This window comes from Molossus molossus, unplaced genomic scaffold (assembly GCF_014108415.1).
Source record: "Molossus molossus isolate mMolMol1 unplaced genomic scaffold, mMolMol1.p scaffold_m16_p_5, whole genome shotgun sequence".
In the NCBI taxonomy this organism is placed as follows: Eukaryota; Metazoa; Chordata; class Mammalia; order Chiroptera; family Molossidae; genus Molossus; species Molossus molossus.
Window position 1 is genome coordinate 2,504,685 of NW_023425388.1, and position 11,971 is coordinate 2,516,655.

The following is an 11,971-nucleotide window of genomic DNA, read 5'->3' on the forward strand; positions in this document are numbered from 1 at the left end:
TCCCTCTGGGCATAGAAGGACAAACACAGTGAGGAGACCGGTGGCTGGGAACAGTCCTCAGCCGTGCAGGGAGCTCTCCACACAGGCTGCAGCGAGGATGCACATTGGGGACATGACACTAATTGAAAAAGGCCGGCCAGGAAAGGCAAGTAGCTGTGATTCCGCGTGTATGAGGCTCGGACAGCAGCCGAATTCATGGAACCAGAATGGTCGCCAGGAGTGGGGGCAGGGTCGCTGTTGTTTAGCGAGTTTCGTGTTTGGCGAGATGAGTTGGGGGGGGGGGGGGTTGGTTGCACCACAGTTGAATATACCGAACTTGAAAAGGGTGGAGATGGTATATTTTACTCCTGTGGATTCGACCAGGGTTTAAAATAAATATGCGTACATACCCGTACACCAAAAAGTCGAGGCAGAGAGAAGAGGGTGGGGGTACAGCTTAGCCTCACCGATGCAAGCTAACTCCGCGAAAACCACCCTTCACCCGAAAGGGCGCCTTCTGTCCCCTCCCTCCCGGGCCTGTCCTGTGACCCGGGCGCACACAATAAGTCCTTGAGCGGTGCCAGCCGCACCTCCGCGCCCGCTCGCGGCGGGGTGGCCAATGAGCACGCGCCTGCGAACGGCCTCGCTCCCCGATTGGTCGCACCCAGCGGCCCTCGGCCCCGCAGGTTCCCAAACCCGGTTTAAAGGGGTCCGGCGCCGGCTGCTGCCCTGCCATCGGCTCCCCGCGCGCAGGTCCGCGGGGAGGGGCAGCCTGCCCAAGGGCCCACCCCGGGGCGTTCGTGAAGGGCGCCCTCGGCTGCCCCCACCGCCCCCCAGATGTACTATGCTGTTTCCCAGGCGCGCGTGAACGCGGCCCCTGCGACCATGCTTCGCCCACAGCGGCCGGGAGACGTGCAGCTCGGGGCGTCCCTGTACGAACTGGTGGGCTACCGGCAGCATCCCTCCTCCTCCGCCGCCTCCTCCTCCTGCACAACAGCCCCCCTCCTCCCCAAGGCGGCGCGCGAGAAGCCCGAGGTGCCCGCCGAACCTCCGGGCACGGGAGCGGGGCCGGGGGCGCAGCCGGGCGGTGGCTCCCGGGCGGACCCCAAGGAGGAGCAGCAACAGCAGCTGCGGCGCAAGATCAACAGCCGCGAGCGGAAGCGCATGCAGGACCTGAACCTGGCCATGGACGCGCTGCGCGAGGTCATCCTGCCCTACTCGGCGGCGCACTGTCAGGGCGCGCCGGGCCGCAAGCTCTCCAAGATCGCCACGCTGCTGCTCGCGCGCAACTACATCCTGCTGCTGGGCAGCTCGCTGCAGGAGCTGCGCCGCGCGCTGGGCGAGAGCGCCGGGCCCGCCGCGCCGCGCCTGCTGCTGGCCGGCCTGCCCCTGCTGGCCGCCGCGCCCGGCTCCGTGCTGCTCGCGCCCGGCGCCCTCGGGCCGCCCGACGCGCTGCGCCCCGCCAAGTACCTGTCGCTGGCTCTCGAGGAGCCGCCGTGCGGCCAGTTCGCGCTGCCCGGCGGCGCGGGCGGCGGCGCGGGCGGCCCCAGCCTCTGCACCTGCGCTGTCTGCAAGTTCCCGCACTTGGTCCCGGCAGGCCTGGGCCTGGCCGCGGTGCAGGCGCAGTTCTCCAAGTGAGCGCCCGCCCGGCGGGGCGCTCCTCCGCCCGGCCTCCCGCCGCCCAGCTCCTGCGCGCCCCCGCGCCTCGAGCCGCGGGATAGCGGGACCCAGCCAGGAGCCCCTTTGGAACCTTCTCACCCAGAGGAGGGGACTGTCGGGTGCCCCCTTGCCTGCCCCCACCTCGGGGAAATTAAAGTGATCCGAGAGGATGTTCGACGGAGCGTCGGAGTTGTGGGGGTTCTGTGCGGATCCCAGCTGCTTCGGGCAACAATGACTCTCCCTCGCCCTCACCCTGGTCCCTGGAGTTGTGCCTTTCGCGTGGGTGGTGTGGCTTCTAGGGCGCGGTGCTCGCCCTGGGTGCGAGGGGAGGCCAGCTCCAAGTGCCACCGCGTACAGGGGACCAAAGGGCTGCGCTCCCAGGGCGAGGGAGGGCTTTTTCCCTGTCTCCCGCCAGAAGTCACAGGCACCCCCGTTTCCACCAGCCATACCCTGTCAAAGGAGGCTGTCCGACCCCAGGAGGCAGAGAAAAGATCGGGTGGTGGGTGCGGAGTGTCTGGCTAGCAGACAAACCAATCCAAGATGAACTGTCGGCCTCGCTGGGCGTGCTCCTCTGGGAAGTGGGTCCGCTTTGGTATCCCGCTATTAGAGTGCAATTTTTGAGGCTCTCATAACCAGGTGCTGTGTTGCAGAGGTTATTCGCTCTTAAATCCTGCAGTCTTCCTAGAAGGGCAGTTTAGAACTGAGCCTCCCGGGTTCATCGCCCTGCCCCCAAAGGTAGGGGAGCCGACATTGGAGCTGCAAAGCAGAAGCCAGCCCGGAAGGGGCACAGGGAATTCCGTGGTCGCCCACAGTTCAGTAAGCGCAGTCGCTCATCAACGTTCTCTCTCACCGAAAGACAAGGACGGGGACCTGAGCCCCAAACCGCAGGGTGCTTGGCTTTCCCGCTGTGGTGGCCACGGAGGGTGGTCTTCTCGCTGCTCTGCAGTTGCAGCGCTAAGTTGGTGACCGGTCTCCAGGTGTTACAGACGTCAAGTTCCTTCACTCACGATCATGTTCCCGTGGGGCAGCTGCTTGCTTTGAATTCTGTGTTTAAGGTTTTGGGTTGTTGGTAGTAGCCAAATTTAACTGGCATTTTATTTGATCTCTAACTTTGTTTCCTGGCGCAGTGGAACACCAACAAAATAAACCATGTAAAGACTTTATGTTCTTCGTGTGATCTGCTTGTTAATAAAAGTGTCCTGGTGGATTCAGAGCCTGGAATTGTTCACAGTTGAATGACTGGGACTCAAACATTTTAAACCTGACTTCTGATGAACAGTCAACTACAGATGAAATTCAGGCCTCAGGGAAGGGGGGGTGCAGGCCCCCCGCCCTCCTTAGAGAAGGGAGGGGGGCATTCTAGCCATTCTAGGGAGCAGTTCTCAGCCAAGCTGGGCAGACAGGTCTTTTTTTTTTTTTTTTTTTTTTTTTTACCACAGCTTCCTCCTCTGAAAAAATGGGTTAACAGATACATTTATGATCAAATGATGTTTGAGCTCCTTCTCCTTCTCAGGAATGCACCTTTTCTCTTTTACTGGGCAGACACGGAAACACTCTCACCCAGCTGTGAGTTTCTCCCACCCCTGTCCTTTGAATCAGGTTGGACCTGTCCCCTAGGAGATTATGACCTTGGACGTCATCTTATTCTGACAGGTGAAGGCAACTCTCCTGGCTGGCTGGAGGTGCTGTGAAGAATTTGGTCTGGAGCTGACGTGCTCCTGTGCAGTGTGACCATTGTCTGGTTACTAACGAAACCCAACCACGGGCTGAGGGGAGGTGGATGGCAGAGGAACCGTAGCCACTCCTTTAACCTGTAGAAAATTAAAGAAGTCCCCATGAGGGGACTTCATGCTGTCCACAGGGGGCCCTCTGAGGAATGGATACATCTAGGGGGGAATGAGCGTTCGCTTTAGGAATGGGGGGGGGGGGCGAGTGTCTGTTTCCTCCAGGGAGAAGCAGGAGAGGACTTGAGAGAAAGTAGCTTTATGCACCGACACATCTCAGGAAAAAGTTCCCATTCTTGCCAGACTCTGCCGTCAGCCAAGTCACAGGCGACTCTAACAAGCAAGTTGGAATTGCCGTCTTCGGCTTGCTCAGTGCCTGTCCTTGCTTTCCTGCATCTTGACAAGGGACAGAAAGAACAAGGAAAGTCGACAACTAAATCAAAACCAAATCAGGTCCTCTCTGAAAGAAAGATTTCTAGTAGATTAGAAATAGACAATTCCCCCTATAATCCCAACCCCATCACCTAGAGGCCGCCATCATTCCAGCAAACATCTCCGTCAGAGAGGTCCAAGGCGGAACAGTGGGTGGGTGGTCTCCCTCCTCTCTCTACTGATAAATTAGATCAAGGACCTTGTGTCTTATAGGAAAGGTAATAAGTACCGGATGCGATTTTTTATTTAACTTGTGGAAATCTTTATCATCTTTGCAGAACGGCTAAGGATTATGAATGAATTGAACAAGGATATGCAGGGCCATTTGAAAGTCATCAAAATATTCAAGCTATCTGCCTGCATGTGGCATCTTACGGGCCATCATGCCATGCAAGAGTAGCAGACCTGCTCCTTATAAGGAATTTACATCCTGACAGATAGCACCTGTGGGCACTCAGGAGTCCTGCAGGATAAAACAGATAAAAGTTATATATGTGCGCATGTGTGCATATGTATATGTACATACATTTGCATCTATAGTGTCAAAAATGCAAAGTGAGACCTCAACACACAGAGGTCCATAGCAGGGCAGCATGTCTGCGGGTACAAGGATTAGAGCAAGAGTCACCTTTTGAAATCTGCAAGCAGGCTTTTTGCAGAAGGGACAAGTTGAGGCTGATGTTCTCCAAGGGCGGGGGAAGCAGAGAGGATGTAAGGCTCCTGGAGAAAGGAAAACGAGGCCTCGGGTGCAAGATGAGAAGAGTTCCCTGCACCCGGCCAGCTACTGACGTTCAGTCTGGGCCATGAGAGCGAGCAGGGCCCGGGGGGAGAATGCGCAGGCCCCGAGAAGCCGGGCTGTTGCTGTGTGGGAGGCCAGGTGAGCAGTCCATGAACAGACAGCAGATTACATGCACTGTGGGATTTACCTGGCCTGTGGTGATGGCCTATTTACAGAGGTTCTCTAAGGGAAACTGACGACACCAGGTATGAAAATGTAACCCTGTGAAATATACAACGTAGCAGGTTAGTGTCCCCAGCGAGCGATAAGCTCCATCCGAGCAACCGAAAGGGCTCTGCTTTCCCCAGGCTCCGAGTCTTCCCTGGTGCCCATCGGGTCCTTGCTGACTCCCCAGGTACGCAGGTGACACCGGGTCCAAGCTGGCCGTCAGCCTCAAAGCCGCAGCCTGCTCGCTGAACCTCTGAGGCTGTAAAGGAAGCCAGACGGAGGGCGGGCTCCTCTTTCTGCCGCACAAAGATACTTTGTGAACTTGCCAAGAACAGGGCGATGGCCAGGAGGACCTGCAATGGCCGCGTTCCCCAGCGCGGCACAGAGGGCACTGTCTGGCTGGCCGAGCGCCCTCCCCTCCTCTGCACACCCCGGACACTTTCTGAAAGCAGACTCCCACCTTCGCTGGAGCAGACTCCCGAGGTAGCGGGTCGGAAAAGGTCACGTGTTCCTCAAACACTGATTTACTTGCAGCGAGCAGGTTTTAGATGTAAGGAAACGCTGTTTCCAAGCAGGGTGCAGTTTATCTTCCCAAATAGAAGATGAGGAGACAGAGTAGTCAGGTAACCCCGAGGCCCGCACACAAGCCAGCCTCGTTATTTACAGTGACATTGCAAATGACCGGTCCAAGCAGTCCCATTCTGTCCTTTCAAAGGAAGCCCAGCAGAGAAGCTACAGCGTCTGCCCAGAGATGAAGACAGACTGCCCCGCTCGCGTGGGGTTGCGGCTCCATCGGAGAACGGCCCCCTGCGCCTCCAGCCGTGTTGGGAGGCCGGAGCTCAGGACCAGCAGGTCAGTCGTCCACGCCCTTGAACCTGCAGGCTGCTGGGTGTTTGGGGAGACGCCTGGATTGATGTGAAGGAAGCACGTTTCTGCTTCTCGCTCAGCCTGCCTCGGTGACCACGGAGGACGCAGCACGCAGGGGGGCCACTGCCCGGGACAAAGGCCACAGAATGCCAGTGGGCAGGAGCCCTGGGTGGTCATCTGTCCACCATCTTGCCTGTCGAATCAGGCACCTGAGGCCCGGGAAGCTCAGAGCACTGGCTCGAGGCCACACAGGGGATGGAGGCAGAAATGTCAGGGACCAGGACCTGCTTGTGGGAGGCGAAAGATGCCCCCGTGGTTGGTGCCGGTGGGACTGGCATCTCCCAGACACAGGACTCCTGGCAGGAGGCCAGCACATCTTCCTGCCCCTGGACAGTCTCCAGCCCCTGGCCTTCTCCTGCCTCTCTGCTCGGCCCTGCGTGTGGCCTCCAGAACCGGCAGACAGGGACAGCCCCTGCCCTGTGGCCTGGCTGCATCTCAGCCACCTGAGCGGCCTCCTGCAGCCTGGCCTCGCGGCCCCAGGGAGGCCCAGATTGGTGACAGGGAGCAGCAGAGGCGAGGCAAACCCCTGGGGAGATCCTCTGGTGGTTACAGTTTTGTCATCAGGGCTTCAGGAGGCGAGGGAACAGACAGCTGACGGACAAGGGCAGTGGGACAGACAGGGAAGCGGCATCTCAGGGCGCCCGCTTGGCGGCTGCTGGGTGTCCACGTAGGTGCCCGCAGTGCCGACGCCGGCGGACCCTCGCTGTCCCCACGGCCTGGGCAGCCTTCGCCCAGTATTTTCACAGACGTGAGCGGTTCTCCAGGGGGCCACTCAGAGGGAGTGAGTTTGGCGGTCCCCAGGGCAGAGGACAGACAGCCCCGACGGGGTCCTGCACAGGGAGCACCAGCCGGAGGTGGGTCAGGGGCCCCGGGACAATGCTGGCCCAGGTCCAGCTCTGGCAGCAAGATGGGTGATCGTGTCCCAGAAGCTCCTCGGTAACGCGGGTGACTCCTCCGAGGATGCCAGCGCCTCACCAGCCCCGAAGTAACAGGATCAGATGAGAAACTCACCTGCCTGTACGTGGGGGGTGGGGGGCAGCCCGTCTGCGGGCAGGCCGGTGGGAATCGGGACGGCTCCTAGGGGACGCACCAGACACAGAAACGGTAATGTGTGTTTGTGGGCGTCAAGCGTGTTCTAAGCCTTTCACACGCCACCTTCACTCTGTAGGCACTGCTACTGCCCATCGTACAGACGAGAACACTGAGGCCTGGAGGCTTAGGGAGCTGAGGCCGACAACGGAAGTCGCGGAGGCCAGACGGGAACGAAGTGAGGCTTGGTCTGGGGAGAGAGCCCCGAGCGTGTCCTCCCTCAGCGTCCCTCCTGCCCCTCACCCGCCCCTCCCGTAGGGCCCCAGGTCTGGCTGTGGTTGGCCCTACTCAGACCGGTTCTGGTCGATGTCACACTGCGGTTTCGGCGTGTCCCGGTTGTTCCCAGCGTGTGCAGACCTGGTGCAGGCGGAGGTGGGGCAGGGCAGTGTGAGAGGTCAGGGCTGCGATGGGCCGAGGCAGACCCGGAGCGGCTACACCCTCCAGGCGTGTGTCCCTGCCCTGCTGTCACCAAAGCGCTAAGGTGGTGCTCCTTAGACACCTTCCCATTCAAGTCGCAGACGACTGAGCTGAGCAGGGAGGAATCAGGGAAGGAAACTTGGGGAGGTTCTTTGAGAGCACTACCGAAGGCCGCTTTGGTCACTGTGATTGTGCGGCGACACCTGTGGGTCCTGGCGGGGGCCCCCCGCAGTCCGCGCTGGCTGCTCCGGCCCCAGTTCCGGCTGCCGTGGCCCGGAGGTGACCCCAGGACTTCTGTCCCTGGGCTCATCACCCTGGAGGGCGTCACCACACCTCGGGTCAGAGACAGCCCAGACTCCCTGTGGCTGTGGAGTCCACGGTGCTCGTGGCCGTGAGGGCTCCGAAGACGCCTGTGTTTTCTGTACACAAGGCAGCCCTGGGTGGGGGGAGGGGGGAGCTGGAGCTGGCTGGGGCCTGCGCCCGCGGAGGACAGAGAAGAGAGGGCCACTCATCCTCCCTCTCTCCCTCAGGCCTCCCTCGTCCTGCCCCCTTCCTCCTGTCCCCTCAGCTGGGCATCGTCTGCTGCTCTGCCTCAGGTCTGCCTGACCTTGGGCAGGCTACTGGAACTCCTGGGACCTCGGTCTCTTCCTCCCTTAGAGCTGCCACTCAGACCCCCTCAGGAGGGCTCTGGGGCGGGCAGTGCTCTTGGAGTTGGGGTCGTTCTGGTTGCCGCTCACAGATGTGTCCACTGTGCACAGACACGCACTGTTGGTGGTTTGAGAAGCAGGGCGAGCACTCGGTCCCTCCGCAGTCCGTGAGTCCGTGAACGGGGCTGTGCCTCCCTGGCTGATGCCAAGGATACGGGCACTTGCTGCCTTTCCACCCCAGCTCCCCAGCACTGGGCTCTGCTGAGGGGCTTGTCCCTGCAGCCCTCAGAGCCCAGCCAGCACCCCGCCACCCGGAGCCCAAGGGCGCGGACGGGCAGACAAAGGCTTCTTCAGAAGCCAGAGGCCATGAGCTGACGGGGTGTCATTCTCCGGTGGGGGGGGGGCATCAGCTCAGAACACAGTAGCAACGGGTTTGTGTGAGAGGCATAAACACCAGGCTGGGGGATGACATCACCAGCTGGGGGTGACGTCACCGGCTGAGTCACCCCTGCACGCGGAGGCCGAAGAGGACCCTCAGGCCCAGGGAGGCGGGCGGGCTCCAGGGTCACCCCCGGTCACTCCTCCGTCCACAGATGCGGTGAGGGTACCTGCCAGGGGCCAGCACAGCGACAGGGCGTGTGCAGTCAAGGCAAACCTCAGCTGTGTACAGCGGTTCTGGACGGGACACCTGTTCCGGGGAGACCGGGGAGGGCAGGAAGGAGGAAGGCCTTGTTCACATTCAAATTTTAAAGTCATTATGTTTAGGTTCAAACTCTTTCATTTAATGACCATCTCAAACTGGTCTGCAGGGCCCAGTCAGAAAAAGAAGAGTGTGATTCATTAAACTTGTCTCCCAAAGTAAAATAGCATAGACCACCCTGCTGTCGGCTGTGTGGGCCTTTGGAGGAAAAACAAGCAGGGCCAGGCTGGGGGCCCCCGGGGCACTTTCTTTGGACAAAAAATTTAAGAGGCACCAAAAAACTCCTCAGTGGTCACACTAAAAAACATTCGAATGCAGTATCTTCTTTTAAATCAAAATTGATGCAAACATCCATGGTGATCAACATTTCAAAAAGTTTATTTTATTTTATGTATTTTTTTATCCTCACTCGAGAGACACATCGACTGGCTGCCACCCACACGACTCCAACCCGGGCCGGGGACCAACTGCCACCAAGGTAGTGCCCTTAGCGGGAACCGAACCCGGGTCTCTCCGGTCCGCGGGCCGACGCTCTAACCGCTGAGCAAACCAGCCAGGGCCATTTCAAAAGTTTAAACACAGACGGGCCGACTCTCACCTTTAGCGGAAGCAGGTCCCTGCCTCCCTTCAGTTTGCAGAGGCCGCTCGGAGCCCCTGTCCCCACAGGTTCTTGGCCAGGTGGGGAGGACAGAGAGAAGCCCTTTGAGCACTGAAGTCAGCTCCCTGCCCCGATTCCAGGCCCGGAAACCTCTACAAATAGAAACGGCGGCGACCATGGTGGCCAGCCTGTCCCTGAGCGTTTTCTCAGGCATTTTATTTACTGCCGGCCTGTGCTCAGGGCGTGGGGTCCCCAAGAGGACACCAGAGAGGGACTCGGGGGGCTGGAGTGAGTGTGCCTGTGAGCTGAAGCCCGTGGGGGACAGGACCCCGCCTGCGCCCAGGCCCAGGCCCGCAGCCCTGGCTCTCTCCCCCGCCCTCACCAGGTGCCACCTGTGCCCATGCAGGGAGCCTGGGTGGCCATAGTGGGTACTTGGAAATTAAACAGAAGGAACTTTGGAAGGTGGTCCCACCACAGCCCAGAGCATCAGTGGGTAAGAGGAAGGGGCTGCGTTTCCCACGCCACAGCCTGATCTTCAGACCCCACTGCCCTTTGCACCGAAACCTTGACCCTGGGAGGTGTTTCACCAAGACGAGAAGCCGTCGGTCTTTAATGCTGTCGTTGTCTGAAAGTCTTTGGAATCTGGTAAATAGTATACATGTCGGATTTTTAAAATCAACCCGTTCATTTAGAAAATGCTGTTTGTGGCTTTGTATTTATTTATTTATTTTTTATTATTATTATTTTAATCCTCAACCGAGGATATTTTTCTATCCATCTTCAGATAGAGAGAGGGAGAGAGAAAGAAACGTCGATGTGAGAGAGACTCATCAACCGGTTGCCTCCTGCACGACCCCAGCCAGGGCCCCGGGACGAACCACAACCGAGGTACGTGCCCTTGACCGGAATGGAACCCGAGGCTCACTGGTCCGAGGGCTGGCGCTCTAACCGCTGAGCCACACCGGCCAGGGCTCGCTGTGGCTTTTTAAAGAGACGTGCCCAGGTCAGGTGCACCCAGGAATCGCAGGTGTCCCGCCGGAGGTTCTTCACCTGGCGTAATCCCACCTCCCTCGCCCACCGCGAAAAAAATCGAAGTGTTGAAGTTCATTTTTAAATAAGAATAATTTTAAAACACAGAGAGATCTTGACAAGAGCCCCCTGATGAGAATGTGTTCGTCCCGCTGTGCCGTTGTAGATCGGATGACCTCCCGGTCCCAGGAGCAGACTGTGCGGAAGGCGTTGGCAGCCAGCGCGGACCCGTCCCGTTTCTGTGCCTCCCGCTGCTGTGTGACACAGCCTGCCAGGCCGCGGCGCTGTGGCCGACAGACACAGGCAAGAAGGCTTCTATGGCGTCTTTTTCCAAAAGAGAGAGTGTCTTTATTTTTCAAATAATACCAGGCTTATAGAGTCTCATAAATAAATAAGGCCATTTCCAAAAGAATACCCAAGAAAATAGCAATTGTCCCAATCATCTCCCCACCGCAAGAAAAACCCAGCTGACAACAGCGAGACACGTCGCAGCTTCCCCTCAGCTTCGGTCTGGGCACGTCGGGCCAACAGCGACGCAGCGTCTCAGTGAGGGGGAGGACGGGGCCCGGGGGGCGGCGGGGACCACCGCACAGCAGTGTGGGTGCTCCTCCAGCCACGGGCTCTGTGCACTTACCGTGGTTAGAAAGGGAATTTCATGTTATGGATGTTTTGCCATCATAATGTGTTTTTTTTTAAGCCAGCCAGATGGCCCTGGCCGGTTTGGCTCAGCAGTTAGAGTGCTGACCTGTGGACCAGAGAGGCCCGGGTTCGGTTCCTGCTAAGGGCGCGTGCCTCGGTTGCAGTTTGTCCCCGGCCCCGGTTGGGGTCGTGTGGGTAGTGGCCACTCGATGTGTCTCTCTCACGTTGTTGTCTCTCTCTCTCTCTCTCTTCCTCCCTCTCTCCCTCCCGCTCTATCTGAAGATAAATGCAAAAATGTCCTTGGGTGAGGATGAAAAAAAAAAAATTAAAAATAACTAACTAAATGACCAGGCAGAGTGCTTTCCATCCCCAGAGCGGCGCAGCCTTGGGCGGAGGCTGGGCCAGGGCTCCCCAGGTGGGCACACCTGGCTGAGAGCAACGGCCGAGGCAGGGTCCGGCCCCACGGCCCCTGGCCTGAGGGTCCACTAGTGTCGAAACCAGAGGTGGCCTCTGAGGGGCAGGCAGCGGCACAGTCACGCTGTTTGCTTGTTTCAGATGAACTAGTAGTTGCCAACATTTGAAAACCAGGACATTTTACGTTTAAAAAATGTCGATTTTGAGTTCCTCTGGAACAATCGCACCGTCTGGCCCCCAGCCCAGCTTCCGCGTGGCCCAGGGTGTCAGAGCTGAGTGAGGCGGACCGGCCTGCGGGCACCGTGCGCTCCCGGCCGCCCGGCCCGTGTCGGAGGCTCCGGGCTCACCCTCGGCTGCAGGAGCACGGGCCGTGCAGAGCCGGCCCCCTCCGCCCTGGGCCCCCTCCGCCCTGGGCCCCCTCCGCCCTGGGCCCCCTTGGCCCTGGGCCCCGCCCTCCACAGCCCGGCATCGCCCGTGTCCCCAGCGAACACGCAGCGCAGCGAGCCGTGGAGCCGGAGGGGGCACGGCCGGGTCTGAAGCGCCGTCCTCGCTGGAACGCGATGGCCAGTTTTCCGGGGTAAAACCGTTCTGGCCAAGCGGCCTCCAGCGGCCCCTCCGACTTTAAACTCCACTTCAGTGTGACAGTGCGTGACAGTCTCCAGGACGGAACCAAACTCGTGCAGTCAGCCTCGGGCCTTACCTACCGAGCTTCCCACTTTAAGTAGCCAGTGCACAGGAGTGACGGAGGCCGTGCTCAGTGGTTAGAGCAAC

The 11,971-nt window shown here is 59.3% G+C and overlaps 1 protein-coding gene across 1 annotated transcript; it reads left to right on the forward strand.

Moving 5' to 3' along the window:
- Positions 1-738: 738 nt before the first annotated feature.
- Positions 739-1,617, forward strand: OLIG1 (oligodendrocyte transcription factor 1). The gene has a single exon (XM_036243786.1). It carries the CDS (start codon positions 817-819, stop codon positions 1,615-1,617), a length of 801 nt encoding a protein of 266 aa, XP_036099679.1. The 5' UTR covers positions 739-816.
- The last annotated feature ends 10,354 nt before the right edge of the window (positions 1,618-11,971 follow it).

Bases quoted from the DNA above. Each gene is read 5' to 3' on its own strand.
- OLIG1 (XM_036243786.1), top strand. From the start codon at position 817: ATGTACTATGCTGTTTCCCAGGCGCGCGTGAACGCGGCCCCTGCGACC.